Source organism: Cynocephalus volans, chromosome 8 (genome assembly GCF_027409185.1).
Source record: "Cynocephalus volans isolate mCynVol1 chromosome 8, mCynVol1.pri, whole genome shotgun sequence".
NCBI lineage: Eukaryota > Metazoa > Chordata > Mammalia > Dermoptera > Cynocephalidae > Cynocephalus > Cynocephalus volans.
In genome coordinates, this window is record NC_084467.1 from 18,091,799 (window position 1) to 18,116,881 (window position 25,083).

Below are 25,083 nucleotides of genomic sequence, written 5' to 3' on the forward strand. Positions count from 1 at the left end.
TTTTCCTTTGGGTATTTATTTTTAATGTATATGTAATTTTTATTTTTACAAAATTGAGATCCTGCTTGCATGCATTCTGTGACACCTTTTTCATAACTCATAAATACACATTAAAAATCTTTATTTAAACATATAAAAAAAAAATTTTTTTTTTTTCCCTCCCAGGATAAGAACAATGCTTACCCTGTTCCACTCATCTGGTTCAACCTTCTCCTCTGGCTGAATTATTGACTTTAATGTTTGCATAATATTTCATCTGACAGTTGGGTCATAGTTTAACTGTTGGATATATAAGTTTCCATTTTTGCCGTACTATAATTAAGTTCTCTGAACAGTCTTTTCTTTACTATCTGTGGTTATTATTTCCTTATGATAGAGTTCTAGAAGGAAAACTACCTTGTCAAAAGGGTATGAACAATTTTTAAGTTTTAATACATATTGACATACTGCCTCCTACAAAGGATGAATCAGTCAATACCCCCATTGCCCTGCCCCTGTTTTTGTTATTTAAACAATGACAATCTCTTTTCCATTTATTGGATTATAGAGACTTACTGCTTTTTCATATTTATTAGTCATTTGTATTTCTTCTGTGAATTTTTCTTTCATGTCCTTTATTCATCAGATTGTTTAGCCATAGAGTAGAGGGCAGGGTGCTATTCAGAACATACTCATCGTACTCTAGGATGATAAAAGTAGAAGAAATTTAAGTTGCGATTTCACCTATTTTGAATATAGCTCAGAAATGACATCAGCATATCTGCCTTTTAACTACCTCTAATTTATTATTTTGGCTGTTAGATTGCAAAACCACTGCTAATTTGGATTGTTAAATGTCATTTAGCTAGTGATTGTTAGGTAATACTGAGTTTTTGTAATACAGAAAAGACAGGGTGTTTTGTTAGAGCCAAAGGAAAATTCTTAGTGTGTATTTCTGAGGATGATTTATCTTAAATTGAATCAGCTCCTATGTGTAGTATATCAATATTTGATCTAAGTGGATTTTTTAGACAAAATGGTCTTTTTTTGTTTTATCTGAAGGGAGTTTTTATTTTTTACTTGAGTTTGAGTGGTTGATTTATAGTGATCTCTATCTTCTCCCATTCATTTCCTGTGACCAAAAGTCCAGGTTTGGGGAAGGGTTGGCCCGGGTTAGAGTTGTGGTCTCTGGCTATGAAACAGATCATAAATCATTCTCTCCTGCAAGAATTGTATCAATTCTCTACTCTTAAGCTACATCTTTTGCCTTCAAATTTTAAAACTGCAACTTTAGGATTATTGAACTAGGATCTATGATCTGAGCTTTATTTTACATGATGGAAGGAGAAAGAAGACCTATGTTGAGGGCTGAAGGGCTTGGACTCAGTGTGGACTTGAGGAATTCCATTTTCCCTTGACTGTGGCCACAGAAAGAAGTGGAGTATCCATATGAATTTGGTCATATCCCTTTGTAATTGTTTTATTTACATATAACCAAATTCTTTCTTGGTTGAAACTTATCTGTGGAGCAGTCTTTATTAAGACACAAATATGATGGTATTTAGTTTCTCTTGGATTTTGCATATGTATATTCACTTTGAAGAGAATTTATGTTAGAACCCATTGAGTGTACTATAATATTTTTCATTCCTCATCTTACTGCTTTTTCAGCAGTATTTGAAATAAACATGCTACTCCCTTGGCTCCAGTAATACAGTATTCTGGGGTTTTTTTCCTGCCTCCCTGTTTGTCTTCTCTGATTGCATTGTAGGCTCATCTTTAACAAGAGGCCACTATGTGGAACTGTTTGGGAGTTCCTTAAGGCTCTTTAAGGTCCTCTCTGCTTTTCCCTATTTTTTTCCACTAGGAGCCATCTTCGACACATTTGGCTTCTGTTATCACCAATCAGCAGATAGCTCCAGATCTTACCTCTCATGAACACCAGACTATGAGGGTACTTCAGAAAGTTTGTGGAAAAATAGAATTAAAAGAATATTAATCTTTCCATGAGCTTTTTGAAGTACCTTCGTTTATATCTAGCTGCCTATTTTGTGACTCCTTTTGGTTGTCTTAGAACTAAATTCATTATCTCGTTTCTTCTTTCAGTGATCCCATTCAGTAACTGGCATACCAACTCATTTAGTTATGCAGGCCAGGAACAGAAGTTATCCTTGACACCTTTCTCCTCCACCTCTGCATATCCATTTAATTACATGTTAGGTTTTGTGGATTTTATTTACTCATTATCTCTGGAGTCATGTAACCCAGGTTTAAATCCTAGTTGCTCCCTACTAGCTGCATGACCTTGAGAAGTTACTAGATTTTTGTTTGTTTGTTTTTGTTTAGGCTAAATATTCTAGCTTCTTCAATAATTCACTCATTTGACATGGTTTTGTGTTTTATTAGTTTCTTTGTCAGGAGTATAACCCTCACTGTTTCAATAAAAGGAAAGCTGTTATTTGAAGCCTTAAAATTAAAAAGATTATTTTAAAGATGGTCAAATGGCATATGTCTGTTGGTATGTAATACAGTTTGTCATTTAAATACAGTTGCAGCTGTGGTTGGATAATCCAAAGATTCAATTGACATTTGAGGCTACTCTCCAACAATTAGAAGCACCTTATAACAGTAAGTAGTGTGTTCAATAGGACTAGTTTTGCACTGGATTGCAAAAATTGATATTTCCTTCCAGGAGCCTTGTGGTTCCTTGATAATTAATTTTTTCATTCATATTTTCATTTTATTCCACCTTGTGCTATGCAAAAACCAGAAACTGTTTTCTATTTTTATTTGTTTTACTGGTCTTTAAATTGTGTTGACAGATGAGTTCAACAGATTGCTAAATATTTTCCTAGACCTGTTGTCCAACTTTGATCCATGGCATACTTCGTTGGCACTTGATTGGCTGGCTGTCTGGCTTTCTTATTTCCCACTTGCCACCTACAAAGTCTTCTGAAGTTTTTGCCAAAGTACATAAGTGTTATAAATACAAAGATTTGGTTTTGTCCTCCATTTCATCTATAATGGAATATCATTCTTAAAAATTCCAAATTATGTGATATGTATTTTGGACTGACTCATAGTTCTAAGAATCACTTTTCTAAAGGAGTCACATGACCTAAAGCTTATGGAAAAGATGTATAGAATGACTTCATGATGGAGAAATAGAATAGTTTTCTTTTTAAACTGCTGAAAATATAAACATGTTTTTAAATTCCCTAATTCTGTAGGTGATACTGTGCTTGTCCACCGAGTTCACAGTTATTTAGAGCGTCATGGTCTTATCAACTTTGGCATCTATAAGAGGATAAAACCCCTACCAAGTAAGGACCTGCCTTGCCAATGAATTCATCATTTTAAGTTATGATTCTGGACTGTTTTTATATAGATGCTGTTAGCCTTTTATTTTGATTTGTAAATCTGTATTTAGATTCATAGTATTCCCAAGTTTATCTTCTTATATGTCAAATTTAAGATAAAATCTCTTAATAAATGTACATTTCCCTTATTTTCTGGTTTGATAAGTACTTTAGTAAAAAGTAATGGATTTCTAATTTTTTAAAAATCAGAATTAAAAGAATAAAATTTGTTAAAAATGAGAGAAGTCAGTTTTGCAATCAGGACGTTTGAGGGTTTTTTTTTTTTTTTCTCATTGAACAGTTCTTTATGCTGCTAATGGTGTTTTGTTTTGTTTTAAATACTATTTGCCCCTTTTATAGTGTTTGGATAACGTCTGCCAGGGATCCAGGAGATAGGGATATTTTGAGAATTAATGCATTTATTTTTAATGCTTTAATAATTATTCAAAAAGGGGTACTAACTTAAGGCTACAGAAGTAAAAGTTAAAGGAAGTAACTTACACTCAGAATATGTCCTAGTATAATTGTGAGGTAAATGAAACAGATTATTTATAACAAATTAACTAAAGATCACAGATACTGAAATACATGACTGAGGTAATGGGAAAGTAAATCTTAAGATATAATGTATTTGATTTATTAATGTTCAATGTCGAACTAAGATTTAAAAGTTTCAGATATTTGTTGATTTGTTTTCAGATAGTTTTTATATCTTGTTAACTTTGTAAGACATCATGGCATGTTAAGAGCTTAGAGGTTTTCATGAGAAAAAACTATAAACTCTTTTTTTTTTTAAATTTTATTTTGTCGATATACATTGTGGTTGATTATTGTTGCCCCTTACCAAAACCTCCCTCCCTCCTCCTGCTCCTCCCTCCCCCAGAACAATGTCCTTTCTGCTTGCTTGTCGTATCAACTTCAAGTAATTGTGGTTGTTATATCTTCTACCCCCCCCCTCGGTTTTTTTTTTTTTTGTGTGTGTGTGTGTGAATTTATATATTAATTTTTAGCTCTCACCAATAAGTGAGAACATGTGGTATTTCTCTTTCTGTGACTGACTCGTTTCACTTAATATAATTCTCTCAAGGTCCATCCATGTTGTTGCAAATGTATAAACTCTTAAATCTACAACAAAATTTTCTAATTTTTGTTCATTTTTGCTTTTAGCTAAAAAGACAGGAAAGGTAATTATTATAGGCTCTGGGGTCTCAGGCTTGGCAGCAGCTCGACAATTACAAAGTTTTGGAATGGATGTCACACTTCTGGAAGCCAGGGTAAGAATTTTATTTTCAGTTTAGAAGCTGACCTAGTGGAAATATGGCAAGGAAATTACCTGTTGCAGATTACAGAATCATACAACTTGAACAAAGTCAAATTGATTTTGATAATACTTAAAGGTATTTTGGATAGTGTTATTGATATCGGATAAAGCATTTTGACAGTAAAGCTTTGAAAAGTGCTCAGTGAGTATTTAGAGTTTGTAAATGATCTATATATCCTTTTGCTGGATGTTTTCAGATCATTGTTTCTTGCAGTTAACTCTCAAATTTGAGACCTTCACAGACATATCCTTTGTAGAACGCAGTTTTCTGTGGTGGAACAGAGAGAATTGTACTCCCTGTTTGATAGTCAAGGAAAAGGAGTTGCTTCTCAGGCAGGTGCCATCTTTTAGGGCCTGATGAAAGTCAAGGTATTAGTTCCCTTATCAGTAGTCCTGGAGAGAGAAATAGAAACTGTCGGAGGAAAGGGATGATGGACATAGTGAGAAAAGAGGCATCACATTAGGATGCTACTATTCAAATTATTTTCATGAATAATTTTTGAAATTTAATTATCTTCCAGTGGCTTAAAAGCCTCCCTGGACTCCCACCATTTAAAACAAAACATTTCATGGGTAACCAATCTCAAATTTTATAAAAGCTTTCAAAATGTTATCTGCAATGCAATCCAAATTGCTTCTTATAAACTGCTAATTTAAAAAAATTTTTCTTTTTAAGTAGAGTATGGGAAAATTGAAATTAAATGTTTTCCTGATACAGTCTGTTACTAAAATCAGTATTTTATTTGCTAACTCAGAAAACATTTGTGTGCCCTCTGTGTACTATGTACTAAGGATACATTAAGGAATAATGCGATCATTATGGTCCCTGCCCATGTGCAGTTTATAGTCTAGTGTATAGGTTTTTGTTTTATTTTGCCTTTTTGTTTGCTTATTTGGAGTTTACAGAAAACTCATATCATTTATAATTATTATCACTACAGCTCAGTAAGGTTTCTCTCTATACTTGAAAATCCCTAGTCAGCAGAGATGAACCTGGGCCTATATAGGGACAAAGGTTATTATTAGCAGTTTATGTCCAATAGACTCATTGCCCCTGGGTATACAGCTACAATGTAGAACCATTTGTCAGAGAAATCTATCAGATTATTCACAGCTGTATTAGTCCGTTTCTGTTGCTTATAACAAATTACACCAAACTGGGTATTTTGTAAGAAAACGAAATTTATTGCTTACAGTTTCAGAGGCTGGAAGTCCAAAGTCCAGGGAACACATCTGGTGAAGGCTTTCTTTGGTGGTGACTTCAGTGATGGCAGGGTATCACATTGTGAAATGGCGGAGCAGAGATAGACTAACCTCCTCATGTGCTATCCTTTTAAAGCCTTCAGAACCCACGCCCCTGACTACCTTAATCCATTTACTACAGCATGGTCCTACAATCAAGGTCCCATCTTTCAATTACCATAATAGGATTTCCCACCTTCAACAGTTAACAGTGGGGATTAAGCCTCAGTGAGTTTGGGGGGGCAGGGGGCCAATCTACAGCAACAGCTGACTTTGAGGAGTGGGGAGCAAGGGTCAGATCACAGTGGTAGAAAGTTGGTATTTAAATAGTGTTGGAATTTGTGAACAAATATTTTCTATAGGGGTGGCCTTTGTTCATCCTGTGCATTAAGAGGAATTATAGACTGCTGGTACCTGTGACTAAATATGTCTTCTGGCTGTCAGATTGTTTTATATCACATCAATTAATCTTGTAAGTCATTCCTTACCTGCCTCTCCCTCAAGTAATTTTTGAGTTAAACTTCTTTTGCTCTTTGTGCCCACAGTACTGTTGATTGCACTCCTTATAATCTCTAAATGACACCTTTCTTTTTAAATTACAAAAGACAGAGCCCTGGTATGGTGCTGTGCCGGGTTACTGTAGTTAAAGTAGAATTGATGATTTTGATCATTTAATTTCTGAAAAACAGGATCGTGTTGGTGGACGAGTTGCTACATTTCGCAAAGGAAACTACGTAGCTGATCTTGGAGCCATGGTAGTAACAGGTCTTGGTAAGTCGCTCTTAAATTTCATACTGCAATACATAGTTTGCTACTCATAAGATTGTTCATACTTACATTTTAAAGCCATAGATGCAGTTTTAAAATATATTGGTTTAAGGTACTGTTCTTCTGTTAGTGAGAAGTAAATTGCTAGATAGTCCTCCTGAAAGGACATATCAGTATGTGCAAAATTTAGATTGTGCATATCTTTTAACCGAGGGTATCTTTTTCTAGTTCTAGGAAATTATCCTAACAGAATAGATTGCGTTTGGAGCATCTATTTATAGTGGCATTGTTTATAACAGCAGAACATTAGAAACCACATATTAGAAGATTAAATTGTTATACAATGAGAACTAAACAGCCACTAAAAATTATGTAGCTCCATATTAACATCAAATTCTGTCCACAATATATTGCTATATTTATTTACTTATTTTTGGCAGCTGGCCAGTACAGGAGTCAAACCCTGGACCTTGGTGTTGTGTTATACAATATATTGTTTTCTGAGAAAAGATTGTAAAACAGTTTATATGTTGTGATCCTTTTGTGTGCATATGTCTGTAATTTTATGTGCTTAAAATGTGGAAGGATCTGTAATAAAATGTTAACTCGGGATTATACAAAGCTACTTCAAAAAGTTCGTGGAAAGATTCATATTATCTTTTAATTGTTTTTCCAGTTTTTAAAGTACCCTCGTAGGTAATTTTTTTGCATTCTTATGCTTATCTTACATATACTGATATACTGTGAACATTTTTTCTGAGATAATGATTCACGTACTGTAAGTTTTGAGCATTTTTTATTTTGAGTAAAAATATTTTTACTTTGAGGTTTTTCTCTTTTCATAGGGATGTTGAATTTAATTGTTTTGAGTTTTTTCTAGGAGGGAATCCCATGGCTGTGGTCAGCAAACAAGTAAATATGGAACTGGCCAAGATCAAGCAAAAATGTCCGCTTTATGAAGCCAACGGACAAGCTGTAAGTCAAGGACAAATAGAACTTTTCAAAATTTCTTTGGTTTAATAAAAATAATTTTGGGGGAATGTGTGGATGAACATATACATATATATTTGATATATACATATATTCTTAACTCTGAGCTGTATAAGAAAGAGTTATTGTATATATGCAAATTTACATGTCTCTTTAGGCATTTATCTTTAGACATTAACGAAGGCTAGTTAGAAAATTAATCTCTTTATTTGCCTGTGGTCACTTCCTCCAGGAGACCTATGGAATTGAAACCTGATTCTTCATTTCTTTGTATTGTGCCTCCCATCATGTGCTTTAGCTCCATGTGCTTTTTATGACTTCAGCTTTGTGTTTATAGACTCAAGTTTTTGATGGACTAATAGCCAAATGGAGGTACTTACCGAGATGCTTAGGTAGGTTACAGTATCTGTTGACCAGAAGCATAGGAACTTCCTATACTTAGTATGATAGTAGCATGGAAGTGGTGATTGGTATGGGGGGAGTGATAGTAGTTTATCCACTCTAAGGTAGACTTAGACTACATAAGTCAGCCCTAATTTTTTAGGGGTTGGAAAAATTCAGAAGTCTGTATTCAGCAGAAATTTTACCAACTCCCCTATCAGGATGAGAGTCCACACTTCTCAGGATATAGGCACATTATTATCTTCATATTTTGAGGAAGAGAAGATTTGTTATGTGTACGGTGCTTTAGCTATTTTACTAAAAGTGGTAAGATTCCAACTCTTGAATTTTGTGCAATAGGTCTCAAGGGACTTCCAGACCTATTCCTGTCTACTGTTAGGTTTTATGGGATTTATATCAGAGGACAGACTTCTAGGGAATGCTTTGGTTTTCATCCCCACCATCCTGGTCCACATTTCCTCTAGGGCTTGGGTATAGTTGTGTGGGCAGCTTCTGGCAGAATAAACTGAAGAGAATGTGAGAGAAAGGATGAAGTAGAAGTTAACTCAACAATTCAGTAAACTTCTATTCTACAAAGATCTGTAAAGGATATAGAAATGAATACAGTCCCTGCCACAGTTTAGTGGTACTTGTACACAATTCTTTTTTTTCCCACCGTTTAATTATGAAAATTTAAAAATATGCACAAGTTAGAAAGAATATTATGAATTCCTGTTTTTCCAGGCTTGTTTCTTTTCTTGTTTCTCTTCCTTTTTTCCCCCCTATTTTTAGTAGAAGATATGGCTCTACAGTCTTGTTCATCTATCCCATTTCTGCTTTTATTTTTTGGTTTGGAGTATTTTAAAGCAAATCATAAATGTATCTCCCATGAATATACCAGTAACACAAAGCTAAGGCAGAATTTGCCAAGGGTTACATAAAAGAACCAATTGCTGTGAAAGAGTCAAGGGAGCAAGAGTGTGGAGAGGTGGAGAGGGGAGCGAAAGGCAGGGAGAGATTTGGAGGGAAAAAGAGCATTTGCGAAGGGCAGTTAGGACATCAACATGTGGTTGTAGAAGGAAGGGAAAGACATTGGAGGCAGAGGAACGTTTAAGTCTAAGCAGAGAGGTCTCTTAAAGGGAGATGGAATTATATTCATGAGGGTAGGAAGATAGTAAGCTGAAGTTTAGTATGGTGCCGTACCATGGAATCTGTTGCTCAGCCAATGTTTGCAAGCACTGGAAGTGACATGATCAGATGGGTGTTTTAGGTAGACAGACAGTATAGTATAGAATTGAGTTGAGGAAGCAAGGCCCCAAAGTGGCTATTGTATTAGTCCTCAAGCAGTGACAGAGTCCACACTAAAGACTATCACTGCTCATTGATATACCATCTTCTTTAGACTTTCCTGAATATGCAGCCAGGTCCATTTAGTCTATCTAATAGTAAGAACTTTTTTCTAGTAGAGATATCCAGAGAAATTGGCTGCTTTCTTGGCATTAGATGAGCTTTAACACATTTTTTAACATTTGTTTCTAAATAGTATACCAGTACTGTCCTCAGGTGTGGCCTTCACTGGCTGCCAGTCTGCAAGCTAACTGTTGGATTAGCAGTGTAGGATGAGATTAATAGCTTTTGCCAGAACATAAATACATCATTAACCACACTGTTAGTTCAGATGATGACCTTTTTTTCCGTAGCAGTACTCTCAATGAACAAAGTGGTGCATCAAGCTCCGTATCTCACCAGGACCAGCCTTTGAGTAGCACTGTAGTAAACAGTTTTTAACCTGGTGTGTGGTTTTCAGCATTTTGTATGCTGGGACATTCTTCTAGGTGAAATTGGTAGTTATCATTCATCTCTGATCTAAACAAGATTTTTCCAAGTTGGTATGTTTGTATTTGCAGTATCAAAGTTGGGGAAGAATTTTTTGCAGCTTTGAGTTATATTTGCCTTAAGTTAGTTAATCAAACATAAGGCATGTTAATGTTTCTGTATTTTGCTGTCTCCAGTAGTCTAGCGCAGACTAAGAACAGACAGCTATCGACTACTAGACTAGCTTTTGGTTTACAGAACAAGTATAAAGAGCTCCATTAATTTATGCTTATAATTACAAATATGTTTCATGGCTTTAGAAAATCTAAAGGGGTAAGTAGGCCAGTAGTTTCATTCCCGCATTGTAGAAGAATGTTTGCCTCAGGTTACTATAGTTAGTGCGTTGCCTGGTGTTCTGGCTAAAATTCTCATACTTGTTTTGTTACATCTGGCTGGTATTTCAGAGAAGATGGGGGTGGGGTGTGTGTGTGTGCAACTCTTTCTAACTGCTCCTTAGATTATGGCAACTGAGTCTTCTCAAAAAACTTTCTTTTTATAGTTACTATAGATACATGCAGAAATTCACTCAGCCATTGATTTTTTTTTTTTTTTCACTTTAGTAAATTGTTGGATGAAATGGGGTTGTGTTTCTCTATTCTTTGTGGACAGCCTCTGTCGAAAAGAGGGTAATTTAGGGCTGACTAGTTAGCTCAGTTGGTTAGAGCGTGGTGTTATAACACCAAGGTCAAGGGTTCGGATCCCCGTACCAACCAGCTATCAAAAAAAAAAAAGAGGTTAATTTGATGGTTTTGTTGTTGGTACACAGGAATTAATTCTGTCATCCTGTAAAAAGGTCAGCAGTTACTCTGAATTATAAATATCACTTGTAATAATGTCTTTTTTTTTTTTTTTTTTTTTTTTAAAAGATGACCGGTAAGGGGATCTCAACCCTTGGCTTGGTGTTGTCAGCACCACGCTCAGCCAGTGAGCAAACCGGCCATCCCTATATAGGATCCGAACCCGTGGCCTTGGTGTTATCAGCACCGTACTCTACCGAGTGAGCCACGGGCCGGCCCTAAAATAATTTGCTAATTTCTTTTCTTTTTTTTTTTTTTTTAAACCGGTAAGGGGATCGCTCAGCCAATGAGTGCACCGGCCATCCCTATGTAGGATCCGAACCTGTGGCCTCAGTGCTACCAGTGCCGTACTCTCCCAAGTGAGCCACGGGGCCGGCCCGTAATATTGTCTTAAGGACATATCTCCATACCCAGTCATTTTGCTGCTGTAGGGGAAAAAAAAATTACATAGCAAGTGGGTTTTGTTTTGTTAGATTATTATTATTTTAATCATAATCACAAGAATCCCTGAAGGAGTTTATCTCTCTTCTCTCTAGCCCAAAATTTTGCAGCTAGAATGTTGAACATCTATATTTGTTTTTGTTTTGTTTTGTTTTTTACAGTTTAATGTATTTTAATAGCAAACTTACAGGAACAGCACAGAAGACAGACAACATTAAATAAAAACATGTTACTTGCATGTAGGACAACTCAGAAAAGTATAGTGAATGGATGGAACCTACTGTATGATAAAAATGCTACAAACACCATTTAGTTGCTGTCAGTAAGAAATTTACTTGTTTTAAAAAAAATGCAAATGCTGGCATTATCCAGAGAAAATTTAACAGGTTTATTTATAATTGTTATAAAGTTGAACTGCTGAAATTTGTTCACTGAAACATTTTGACTTGCATTAATGCTTTACGTCCCCACATTTATATTAAAAATTCACACACAAATGAAAATGGAAAAGCTGCCAATACCTGATATCTGTCCCCTATTTTTCCACTTGCAACCATATACTTAGGTACCTTTTGACCCCATGGGAAAAAAAAAATCTAACGTTCAGAACTACCAATAACAGGAAGAAGAGAATTTTTTTTTTTTTTTTACAATGAACTGTTTCCCATCATAGTGGATTCTAAAGCACCTTCTCCACGTATGCGACGTGCTAGCTAGATGTCTTTTGGCATAATTGTTACACGTTTGGCATGGATAGCACACAGGTCGGTGTCTTCGAAAAGGCCAACCAGATAGGCCTCACTTACCTCCTGCAAAGCACCAATAGTTGCGCTCTGGAAGCGCAGATCTGTTTTGATGTCCTGTTTTGATGTCCTGAGCAATTTCTCGCACCAGACGCTGAAAGGAGAGTTTGCAAATCAGAAGTTCAGTGGCCTTCTGATAACATCTAATTTCACAGAGTGCCACAGTACCAGCCCTGTAACGATGAGGTTTCTTCACCCCTCCACTCTTGCAAGTGGCTTTTTGTTGTTGTTGTTTTTGACCAGTAAGGGGATCGCAACCCTCGTCACGCTGTGGTCCTCACCACGCTCAGCCAGTGAGTGCACCAGCCATCCCCATATAGGATCCGAACCCGCGACCTCCGCACTACCAGCGCTGCACTCTCCCGAGTGAGCCACAGGGCCAGCCCTGCGAGCGGCTTTTGTAGCTAGTTGTTTCCTGGGTGCTTTACCACTGGTCGATTTGCGGGCAGTCAGCTTTGTACGAGCCGTGGTATAGAGACCTCCTTACTTACCCACTTCTCCTCGGGCTGGAGCTCGGCGAGCGAGAGTCGGCGCTGGCGTTAGAGAGCAAGGGCAGTGCGGCGGCGGCTGCGAACCTCTGTATTTGTTTTTGACAGGGGAAGTTTATTTTGTGGCTCTCTGGTTGACTAGAACAAGGGTTTCCCTGTTAAGGGTATTATGGAATATAATATAGGAATATTAAGGATATCCCTATTAATAGAGATCTTCCATACCTTAAGCCTAGAAGAACAATCAGAGCTAATATAGGAGCTGCCCTCAGATTGACCAGTAATGGAGTTCACTCTGACCTTGCTGTAATCAGCTTTAACTGGACATGGAGATGGTTGGAAATAGGGTAATTAATATTTCAGGAGCATTTTGGGAGTCACCAGTGAGGGGGCTGAAAACAGATTAGTGGGGGATATGGAAGAAATGGCTCTGAATGTATTCTGCATCTCCTGTACACCAGCTAGTAACTCGGAGGTTTTAGATTCCTTTTTCTTTTCTTTTCTTTTTTTTTTTTTTGAGTAATGAAATGCAGTGCTGTAGCATTCTGCATTATAAGGTCTCTAGTCTCCTTTGGATTGTGTGTGAGTGTATGTGTATGTGTATGTTGTTACCAGGTGACATCCAAAGGCTCAGTAACTACTTTGAGAAACTGAAATCTTGATTTTCTTCTTGGGAATGGCTCAGTTGTTACAGGGAAGAAAGATAATACATGAAAGGTAATGGAATGGGTGCCAGGTCTCTTACAAAGCCCATTAACTATAGGTGTACTCAGTACCCATCATAATTTAGCAGGTTTTCATTTGTATTCATATAGAGTGGTGCTTAGGTTATTATATTTTTGACACAGGCCTTTCTGGTTTACATTTTCCTTTGAAGAAAATCTTTACTTTACAGCAGTGTTTTTCTGCCCTTTAAAATCATGACTGTCAGTCCCTGCTTTTTATAAATGTAAAGATCTTATGCTTTCCTTTAATGGTCCTGAAGTTGCAAAATAGTTTTTCCCCCTCAAATACGGTTACAGTACTGACTTTGCTTTTCCAAACTATATTACTTTATTCACTTAAGAATTTACTGAGCACTTCTGCTGTGTGCTAAAAACTGCTAGAGTGAATTACTTAGACATATTGTGTGTGCCTTCTCCACATACCCCAATCACTGCTTTAAGGAAGTCAGTTATTTATATCCCCTAAAAGATTCCTTATGAGTTTAGGGGAGGGGAGGGGATGGCTGTAGTCTCCATTTATAGAATCATATTGCATTTTTTTTGGAGTAAGGATATACCTGTTGTCCTTATTCTCCTTTTAGGGATAATAGCTATATCTCATTTCCTTTGGCTGTTTGGGAGAATCTGAATTAGAGACTCTTCAGATGAAAATTTTTTATTCCAGGTCTTACCAAAGGAACTAATATTAATCTTCTGTTTTATCATAATTCTAGAAGTGCTCAGTGGTATGGGGATGGGGGAGATGAAGATTATCTGTGGCTTCCATTGGCCAGATTTGGCCATTATAGCTCTTTGCAAAGTACGATTCTTCCTGAGGATTTCTCTGGCTGAGTCTTAGAATTTTCTGAACCTAGAACATTGCTGCACTTAACTCCTCCGTTCTACTCTGCTGCTAGAGAGCTTATGAAGACTGGAAGTAAGATAGACGTACTATGTTTTTGATGACTTAAAGAGCTTGAGATGGTAGAACTAAGAAGAGCTGTCCTTCCTTTGAGATTACTTTTTGCAGGATCAGGGACCTTGTCCAGAAAGTTGTTTGGCTGTCTCTAAATTTATCCTGTATAGGCTAGACACAGGCTGCCTTTTTGCCAGTCGTGTTCAGGGATGCTTCATGTAATCTACAGGACCAGAACAGTCAGGATTGGCCTATTTAGAAGAGTGAGATTCATCGAATTCTCTCTCTTAAAGGAACCATTTACCTGGAGCTTTTCATAGAGAAATAAATGACTTTGAAAAGTTATAATCAAAATCTATTTAAAGCAATATCTTTTTGTTTGCTATTGTAAGTTCTTACTTTGTTGTAATGTAGAAATGCACCTGCCTTCTAACATGGTTTTTAACCCTTTCTAATCATTTGTCGAGTTCCTTTCTCAGGATACAGTTTAAGGACCTAGATTAGAATGGTCAGGTAAAGCTAAAATTATTGTGACTTGTATAGAGATTGCCAATATTTGAACTCATTTATGTTCAAATTATTAATTTATCTAATTATTTGTAGAACTGATAGAATCCAAGGGTTCTCACCAAGGGGAAAGAAATGATCTGAAACACACGTAGTTTGGGGGTGCTTAAGGTAGTATTTGCTAGAGTTCTTTTCATCATCTAGGTATGTCAGATAGAACATATCTGACAAGCTTATTTTTAGAAATGAATGCAAGATTTAAACATTAAAAACACATTTTGGTTTTCTCCCACCTTGGTATTGATTTCTGAATGGACAGGTATTTTATTTACTATTTTCCAAATATCTCTTTAATTTCAAAGTGGAATTATTTTTAGTTAATGGAAAAATGCCAGGTTTCAAAGCTATCCCTGGCTGTATTGTAACATTTCTGTAATTGCTTAATTAAGCAGAAAATGGATGGGGCCTGGCTATTTCACATAATCTCATAAAGCTGAGCCTCGGGTTAGAGGGGTGTACTGGAGATGCAGTCCTGTCATCTGGTGTCAGTCAAACATGGCAGTAATCTTTTTGTTTGCTTTTTGTTTGTCTGATTTTGTTGTTGTTACTGTTCTGTTTTCCTCTTTTATTGAGTTTTGCTTTATTCCTCACTGCTTTTTGACATCTACCCCCTGCCTTTTTAAAACTGCCTTTCTTTTGGCCATTTCTATGCCTTGACTTTCTCATTTTGGTTTCTGTACAATTTGTTCCTTTCCTTATTTCTCTGGTGGTTGCAGCTTCTGAGCTAACAGAATGCTTCTGTCATGCTATGTGTAAAGCCTTGATTTTACTGTTGTCATACAAAACTAAACTTGATGTGGCTGTTGGGCTGTTATTTACAATTTATTTCTCTCTCTGCTGCACTGGTTAAAAGGACACTGTCAAGGTATTTTTTTCATAATTTTTCAAATCATTTTCCTCACTGTTTACAATAACCCATTAAAAGCTTGAAACTTAAATCTTTTCCTTTTGAAGATCCTTTCCATCATACATTCACACTGGTTTGTTGTTGTAGAGTTGCACCTGTATGTTGGGCTGGTGCCATTTGAGTTTTTGTCATTGAAAGCGCATGTAAAACATCAGGGTTTTTTTGTGGGGTTTGGGGGTGGACGAAAGGAGAAAGTGTAATGAATCAAGCAGGCTACTCAGCAAACGGAAGAAACAAAAGGTCAAATTTGGTCCCTCTAACCTTGACAGTGTCCCTTTAAATATTTCTCTACCACATACCCTGGACCCTAGTTACTGAGCCTGAGTGCTGCATACTTTTTCAGTATAAACTTCCCTATTTGACTGTCACCTTAGCTGCAAAGATTAAAGCTTATCTGAAGCAGGCCATCTACTTGACACTGGAAGAGCTTTAATCTGTACCATTTACACATTTGTGTATTGGCACATTCTGGCCTATTATAGAAGCATATGTGATCTAGTCCCTCTTGTTGCTATAACATCCTCTTGCTAGGCATTTTAGAAGCCACACATAGAAATATTACCTTTTTGAGCTCAGGAAAAGCAATCATACACATTGCATCAGTGATCAATTAAGATCTTGTAACTATATAGATTTCATGTTGAAATGTAACTGTTTCCTTTTTGAAAGGAGAACCAGATTTAGACTTCTAGAACCATCTTTTGTAGCATCATCTCAGGAATTGCATTAAATTAGCAAGTCTCTGAGCAAAATTTCAACATTGTTTGAGTTGCTCTGTATATAACCATCACATCAGTGAAGAAACGTAACAGATAAGAAAGTAAATGAAATTCCTGACAAGAGGGTCTCTTCCATCAGCTCTCATAGCCATATAATCAAAATAAGTAGGGATGCCACCAAGAGCTCTTTTGGGGGGCATGGAGTTGAATGGGTAGGTCAGGTGATTTTGATCTACCAAGTCCTAGGTACCACCCTGATATATAAATGGCATCCAAAGCCTGATTCCTGCCTCATTCATCAACACAAACCAGAAGATTTTTAAGTTTTCTTAAGGCTAAGTGTGATTCTCTAATTCATAAAGATATTCTGATCTCTACCATGTGTAGTCTTTTAGAACTTGATGCTTTAAATATATGGTGTCTGTCATATCTACACTTCCAAAGAAGAGTTACAGTTCTCTTTCCTTTGGTTGAGGTGAGGAGGGCAGTTGCAGATTGCATTTCCCGCCAGATTCTTTTTGCCACATGATGGCTTATCATGTAGTTACTTGTGTGGTCAGTGAGGGGGTGGCAGAGGTCAGTGCTTCGAAATTGTCTGTTTAGTTGGGAAGGGCAAAAACTAAAGAATTCAAAAGGTAGAATCTTCTGTGATGATCTTGTTGACAGTTACCTCTGATTGTAAAAGATCATTCCTCAGTCTTAGTGTTTACCAGAACTTAAATGTTGTATTTTCTTGTTACTGATTTTAGGTGGGCTGTAAAGTTGAAATTGCATATTTTGAATCCCATTTCCCAGTTGGTACCCAGCTTATGGCAAGAGATGATAGCCTTAGACATGCTTTTTCCTTCTCTCACTGCTGCCATGAATTCAGCAGTAGGGTTTGCAGATACAGTTTGCTTTGGGCTGAATTAAGCCATAGCAGAGGGATGCATGTCAACTACCTGATATCAGTAGGCAGGGGCACAGCATGGCCAAGGCGCGTGGCCTAGGCGCATGGTCTTGCAACTTGATGATCCTGCTTTTCAATCTGTTCCCTTCATCCACAACAGTGAGGAATCAGACCTTTTGGTACTGCAATTACTCAGTTTCTCTAAGAGCTTTGGATATTCAACTCTGAACTTATTGGTACCATAGACTTATTACTCTGCAGAAGAATAAAGGTGCTAGTGTGTGTTCCTAGTAATAGCCATGAGTTTCACTTCTCTCTTCTCTACTTCCACCTGAAATTCTGTTATCTTTGAGGGTAAGCAGTTACCTTGGGCTTCTTATTTTCTCATCCTGCCCTTATTCTGAAAGATCCTCAAGTATGTTTACATAGGTTTTGTTGTCTGGGACTTTTCTAGTTTGTCATTTGCATGTCAGCCCAGCTCAACTCAGTGCATGTCAGCTCAGTGCACCTTGTGCTTCATGTAACTTCCGTTAGCACCAGTGTAAATCTTGTGGCTGTTAAAATAGGTGGAGTTCCAGCTCTGAGGGCAAAAGTGGGAGAAGAGGGAAATATCAGGGCCAAAACATTTCATATCTCATTTAAATGGAATTGACCACTCCATAGAAAAGAAAATTCAAATCATTGTCGTCAAAGATTTCCCCTTTGAGGTACATATTTTGACCTTTTAAACTGTAGAACATTTTGTGTTTTCATGGATAGTTACATTTAGTCGTTATAAGAACCAACTCTGCTATACTTCGGATTTTCAGGTTCCTAAAGAGAAAGATGAAATGGTAGAGCAAGAGTTTAACCGGTTGCTAGAAGCTACATCTTACCTTAGTCATCAACTAGACTTCAATGTCCTCAATAATAAGCCTGTGTCACTTGGACAGGCATTGGAAGTTGTCATTCAGTAAGTATTTGATACTGTATAGTGGATTGTATAGTGGATTCTATTTAAAGATTTGGTATTTATGTTGTTTTTCAGCAAATCTTATCTGAGCTAGTTTTCACTTATATTCATGTGAAATCATTACATCCAAAAGTAAAAGTATGAAATAGTTACATGATCCTTAAGACTCCTTTTGATTCTAAAATTCATTGCTATTATGGTATTGAACTGTATTTAACATAGCCTAGAAAATAACTTGCCACCACCCAACTGTCTTATTCTTGAGTGTTGGAAGTTTCCATGGGACTTTATGCCCTTGAATGTTTTTGATGGGCACGTGTCTTGTGCTGCAAAGCTGGCTGTGTGGCCGGGACATACATACTCTCTCTCTTAGGTTACAAGAAAAGCATGTCAAAGATGAGCAGATTGAACATTGGAAGAAGATAGTGAAAACTCAGGAAGAATTGAAAGAACTTCTTAATAAGGTAAAATTCTACATTTTCTTCATAGCTGAAGAAGCTTCAATAGGGGAAAAAGCTTTTAATTTAGAAATTTTTAAAGCATTTCTGGGTTTTTTCCCTCTGTGGAGAAGAACTGCACAGCTGGGACTTATTCTTAAGAAAATAATAACTAGAGAAAGGCAATGTTTCATCTGTCAGTCTGTCAGTGTGTCACTATTGATAAATTGTTGCCAGGGGAAATATATCTTTCCTCTGTGACTGGTTCCCTTTAGCTGTTCTAAAGCTGGCCCAGCACCCTCTGCTGAATTCTGGGGTTAGAGGGAGATCAGCTGTACTGGGGCCTGGTTCCCATTGGTGAAGACCAACAAATCAGCAGCCACTTTATTGCTGTAATTATTTCTCTTGAGGTGCCAGCATCCCGCACTTCCAGTCCCCAGTGGTGTATGTATTGAGGGCTCTTTTCTATCACTACCTTCCAGAGCTCTGGGCTCCAGACCGTTAAGAGTCCAACCATTTGTTTCTCCTTATGCTGACAGCTGCAAACATAACATCAGCATAGGGAGAAAATAGCCTCGGGGAAGTGGGGGGCCTTCATAATGCAAACTCTGGGTGTGCCTCGTGACTGGACTCTTGCCCCAGCCTCTCACTGTGCCTCATTTCTTCATCTTGTCTAATGAAGAGGTCTCCGCTCACCTTCTTCATGGATTGTGGTAAGGATAAAGAGAGAAGAGTGGCTTGAGAATTGCCTACTGGCAGGGTGTCTGTGTGGCCCAGTCCCGGGCTTTAACTGTCATCCTAGTCCTGTTGTCACAAACCTGAAAAAAATAGCATTAGGAATGGTTCCTTAAGGTTCTTTGTGTGATGATTTGACCTTTTTACATATTTAAAATACAGATCACGACAACTTGTTTCCCATAAGTTTAAGTTAAATTGGTGGTAGGTTTTTTCCCCTGGAAATTAAATTTCTTTCAGTACTTTGTTTTCTTTCTTTTTTGTTTTAATGGACACTCTTCACTCTCTCGTCTGTTTTAGAAGGCAGAGCCGATCTTACCTGATAGTGTTGTGATACCTCTAATGTTAAGTCCTACAGGATTTTTTTTCCTGTTTCCCAAATGGCATGGTGTAGAACAGGTATTTAAGAATTACACAGTCCTTTCATTATAGCTCTGTTGTGGTGTGATAGCAGTTTAGGGGAGGAGCCAAAACTAAGGGTATGTGTAATTTGGGGATGAATTACATCACTATCTGGAAGGGTAAATTTGTACTTTTCCTTCTTAGATGGTAAATTTGAAAGAGAAAATTAAAGAACTCCATCAGCAATACAAAGAGGCATCTGAAGTGAAGCCACCCAGAGACATTACTGCTGAGTTCTTAGTGAAAAGCAAACACAGGGATCTGACTGCCCTTTGCAAGGTCTGGTATACATACATGCCTAGCTGGTTTTACCTGGAATCCTAAGAAATAGTACAGATCTGAGAAACAGGAAAAGAGAGCAACTAGCCAGTCACAGGTGCCTGGTACAGAGAAGAGGGTTTGGTACACAAGGAGCCATGAGAACTTAATGGGTTAGTTTGTTTTAGATCTGTTTTCCTGCAGAATTCTTACCCTACCTTAAAAATCTCATCATTTTAACTTACTTAAATCTCACTTTAACCCTCTGTCACTTAGTTTATCCCTAACAGTTTAGAATAATAGTAATGAACATTGACTTTAGAGTCATTTGGAGTCAAACTGTCTGGTTTAATCCCTAACTTAGTATCTTGTAGCCATATGACCATGGACTCCTTAATTACCTCATCTGTAACCTGGTGTAAATAATACCTAACTTGTAGGGTAATTGTGAAACTTAAATAAAATTATGTATCTAAAGTACTTATCCCAGTGCTAGAGATATGGTAAATGCTCAGGAAATGGTAGTTGCTATTATTTTTCATCCTTACTTTGTTGCACACTAGTTAAGTTTCTTCCTTTAGTTTTGTCCTTCTGCATGACCCTCCCCACCCCAAGTCTTTTTCCAGGCTCCCAATTGTAACTTGCCTCCAAGGAGAAAAATCCCTGAGCTCTGACCCTAGCCTTAAGTTGAGCCACACTGAACAGGAAATATGAGTATACCTTATACCTTGTGGTACAAATGAACTAGGTGGGGGACCCTTCAAGATAAATCAGATTCACTTACTTTTATCAGGAATATGATGAATTAGCTGAAACACAAGGAAAGCTAGAAGAAAAACTTCAAGAATTGGAAGCCAATCCCCCAAGGTAAGGAAAACACAAACTTTCAGAGGGATAGCTTTTACTGTTCTTTGTGTTAGATTTAAGGGAAAGTCAAAAGCACAGAGAGCTTTCATTTATATTAAATGAGTAGATTTTAAATTGTTTAATTAATGGAAAATATCTGTGAACATATGCCTACTTGTCAGGTTTCTATATCCCCTACTGTTGTATTTTAATGTGGAAGAGTGTCCTAGATACCTAAACAGATTATTTTTGAAAAGATAGTCTTTCTCCATAAGACATGGTATATGGATGAAGATACAATAGATGGAAATTATCTTCTCTGAGTGGGGTAGAAAAGGTGCTGTTGCTTTAAATTTCTGGGTACTGTGAAGGTATTTATTTACATTGGATTTTTGACAGTGAATATTTATATAGTGATAAAATGTCCCATGTGCTGAGCTGGCCTGTTAGCTCAGTTGGTTAGAGCATGGTGCTGATAACACCAAGGTCCATGGTTTAATTCCTGTTGCTGGCCAGCTGCCTCCCTCCAAAAAAATGTCCCACGTGCATCCATCCTCCACATATATCTACTTGGTTCTAAAGTCAGGGATGCTACCCAACCTTGCTATAAAGTCTGTGCTTTATTTATAGGCAGTCCTTGACTTAGGATAGTCTGACTTAAGAATTTTCAACTTTACAGTGGTGCGAAAGTGTTACATATTCTATAGAAACCATACTTCGAGTATCCGTAAAACCATTGTTTTTCCACTTTCAGTCCAGTATTTAATAAATTACATGAGATATTCAGCACTCTATTATAAAATAGGCTTTGTGTTAGATGATTTTGCCCAACTGTAGGCTAACGTAAGTGTTCTAAGACTTTTAAGGTAGGCTAGACTAAGCTATGATGTTTGGTAGGTTGGGTATATTAAATGCATTTTTGACTTACAATATTTTAATTTATGACCCCATTGTAAGTTAGAAGAGTATCTGTAAAATATGACAAAATTCTTTACAACTAATAAGGTTTTATAATGCAAGGTGACTTCATATGAAGTCTTCAGACAGATGAGACCTAACTGTAATTTGCTTTATGTAGTGAGCTTGGCACTGCTCTAGACACCAGAGATAAAGGTGTTAATGAGACAGATACAATCCTACTTTTTGACGTATGATTTCTTCACACAAGGCACTGTCCGTAGCTTAGGTTCTGACACAGGTATTGAGATTATCCATATCACCTCATTCTGAATAGTATTGTCTTTTAATAACCCTGTACTCCCTTGTTCTTCTTTTGCAGTGATGTATATCTCTCATCAAGAGACAGACAAATACTTGATTGGCATTTTGCAAATCTTGAGTTTGCTAATGCTACACCTCTCTCTACCCTCTCCCTTAAACACTGGGATCAGGTGAATTTCCTTTATCGTTTATTTTGATGCACGTGTATGTGTTTTGAAACAGCTTTAGTAAGAGATAACATTTAAATTCAGTGAAATTTATCCAGTTTAAGTGAACAGTTTGATGATTTGCCAGACTTATTTAGTCATGAACCACAACCACAACCAAAACAGAACATTTTCATCATCCCCAAAAGGTTTCTCTGGCCTCTTTTTTTTTTTTTTTTTTTTTTTGTCTTTTTCGTGACCGGCACTCAGCCAGTGAGTGCACCGGCCAGTCCTACATAGGATCCGAACCCGCGGCGGGAGCATCACTGGGCTCCCAGCGCTGCACTCTCCCAGTGCGCCACGGGCTCAGCCCATGGCCTCTTTGCAGTTAATCCCACACCCTCTGGCTCCTGGCCCTGGACAACCACTGATTTGCTTTCTGTCACTGTTATTTTGCTTATTCTACAATTTCACATAAATTGAATCATATAGTATATAGCCTGTTAAGTGTGTGACTTATTTCACTTAGCATGAAGTTTCTGAGATTCATCTTTGTTGCATATATCAGTAGTTTGTTTCTTATTATTTAGTAGAATTGCATTGTATGGATATACCACAGATTGTTTATCCATTCATTGGTGCATTGGTGGACATTTGGGTTGTTTCCACTTTTTGGCTATTAATAAATGAAGCTGCTATGAACATTTATGTCTTTCTCTTGGGTAAAATTGCTGGGTCTTAAGGAAAGTAGATTTTTATTTATTTATTTATCTTTTTTTTTTTTTTTTTTTTCTTAATTTTATTTTGTCAATATACAATGTGGTTGATTATTGTGGCCCTTTACCGAAATCCCCCTCCCTCCTCCCTCTCCCCCCTCCCACCCAACAATGTCCTTTCTGTTTGCTTGTTGTATCAACTTCAAGGAATTGTAGTTGTTATGTCTTCTTCCCCCCGACCCCCCGGTTTTTGTGTGTGTGTGTGTGTGAATTCATTTATTTATTTTTAGCTCCCACCAATAAGTGAGACCATGTGGTATTTCTCTTTCTGTGCCTGACTCGTTTCACTTAATGTAATTCTCTCAAGGTCCATCCATGTTGTTGCAAATGGCCGTATTTCATTCGTTTTTATAGCTGAGTAGTATTCCATTGTGTAGATATACCACATTTTCCGTATCCACTCATCCGATGATGGACATTTGGGCTGGTTCCAACTCTTGGCTATTGTAAAGAGTGCTGCAATGAACATTGGGGAACAGGTATACCTTTGACTTGATGATTTCCATTCTTCTGGGTATATTCCCAGCAGTGGGATAGCTGGGTCATATGGCAGATCTATCTGCAATTGTTTGAGGAACCTCCATACCATTTTCCATAGAAGCTGCACCATTTTGCAGTCCCACCAACAATGTATGAGAGTGCCTTTTTCTCCGCAACCTCGCCAGCATTTATCGTTCAGAGTCTTTTGGATTTTAGCCATCCTAACTGGGGTGAGATGGTATCTCAGTGTAGTTTTGATTTGCATTTCCCGGATGCTGAGTGATGTTGAGCATTTTTTCATATGTCTGTTGGCCATTTGTATATCTTCGTTAGAGAAATGCCTATTTAACTCTTTTGCCCATTTTTTAATTGGGTTGCTTGTATTTTTCTTGTAAAGTTGTTTGAGTTCCTTATATATTCTGGATATTAATCCTTTGTCAGATGTATATTTTGCAAATATTTTCTCCCACTCTGTTGGTTGTCTTTTAACTCTGTTAATTGTTTCTTTTGCTGTGCAGAAGCTCTTTAGTTTGATATAATCCCATTTGTTTATTTTTCCTTTGGTTGCCCGTGCTTTTGGGGTTGTATTCATGAAGTCTGTGTCCAGTCCTATTTCCTGAAGTGTCCCTCCTATGTTTTCTTTAAGAAGTTTTATTGTTTCAGGGTGTATATTTAATTCTTTAATCCATTTTGAGTTGAGTTTAGTGTATGGTGAAAGGTATGGGTCTAGTTTCATTCTCCTGCATATTGATATCCAGTTCTCCCAGCACCATTTGCTAAAGCAGTCTCTTCCCCAGTGTATAGGCTTGGTGCCTTTGTCAAAGACCAGATGGCTGTAGGTGTGTGGGCTGATTTCTGGATTCTCTATTCTATTCCATTGATCAGTGTGTCTGTTTTTATGCCAGTACCATACTGTTTTGGTTATTATAGTTTTGTAGTATAGTTTAAAGTCAAGTAGTGTTATGCCTCCAGCTTTATTTTTTTTGCTCAGTGTTGCTTTGGATATGCGTGTTCTTTTCTTATTCCATATAAATGTCTGGATAGTTCTTTCCATTTCTGAGAAAAATGTTATTGGAATTTTGATGGGGATTGCATTGAATTTGTATATCACTTTGAGTAGTATGGACATTTTCACTATGTTGATTCTTCCAATCCAAGAGCATGGGATATCTTTCCATCTTCTTGTGTCCTCTCTAATTTGTCTCAGCAGTGGTTTGTAGTTCTCATTATAGAGATTTTTCACATCCTTGGTTAACTCAATTCCTAAGTATTTTATTTTTTTTTGGTGGCTATTGTAAATGGGCAGGCTTTCTTGATTTCTCTTTCTGCATGTTCACTATTGGAGAATGGAAATGCTACTGATTTTTGTGTGTTGATTTTGTATCCTGCTACTGTGCTGAAATCATTTATCACCTTCAAGAGTTTTTTTGTAGAGACTTTAGGCTGTTCGATATATAGGATCATGTCATCTGCAAACAGGGACAGTTTGACTTCATCTTTTCCAATCTGGATGCCCTTTATTTCCTTCTCTTCTCTGATTGTTCTGGCTAGTACTTCCAACACTATGTTGAATAGGAGTGGTGAGAGTGGGCATCCTTCTCTAGTTCCTGTTCTTAAAGGAAAAGCTTTCAGCTTTTCCTCATTCAGGATGATATTGGCAGTGGGTTTATCATATAGGGCTTTG

The 25,083-nt window shown here is 37.2% G+C and overlaps 1 protein-coding gene across 3 annotated transcripts in view; it reads left to right on the forward strand.

Annotated features, from left to right (window-relative positions):
* The window catches only part of KDM1A (lysine demethylase 1A), a 64,567-nt gene that overhangs the window by 25,833 nt on the left and 13,651 nt on the right, over positions 1 to 25,083 (forward strand). For 2 of the 3 annotated variants that reach the window (XM_063104098.1, XM_063104099.1), the window contains 10 exons: positions 2,529 to 2,607; positions 3,210 to 3,302; positions 4,506 to 4,612; positions 6,591 to 6,672; positions 7,550 to 7,644; positions 17,956 to 18,098; positions 18,472 to 18,562; positions 19,817 to 19,951; positions 20,724 to 20,797; positions 22,056 to 22,167. In XM_063104098.1, coding sequence (XP_062960168.1) covers positions 2,529 to 2,607; positions 3,210 to 3,302; positions 4,506 to 4,612; positions 6,591 to 6,672; positions 7,550 to 7,644; positions 17,956 to 18,098; positions 18,472 to 18,562; positions 19,817 to 19,951; positions 20,724 to 20,797; positions 22,056 to 22,167 — 1,011 coding nt within the window. The remainder of the gene's footprint in view (positions 1 to 2,528; positions 2,608 to 3,209; positions 3,303 to 4,505; positions 4,613 to 6,590; positions 6,673 to 7,549; positions 7,645 to 17,955; positions 18,099 to 18,471; positions 18,563 to 19,816; positions 19,952 to 20,723; positions 20,798 to 22,055; positions 22,168 to 25,083) is intronic. The other variant, XM_063104100.1, reaches the window with a different exon arrangement.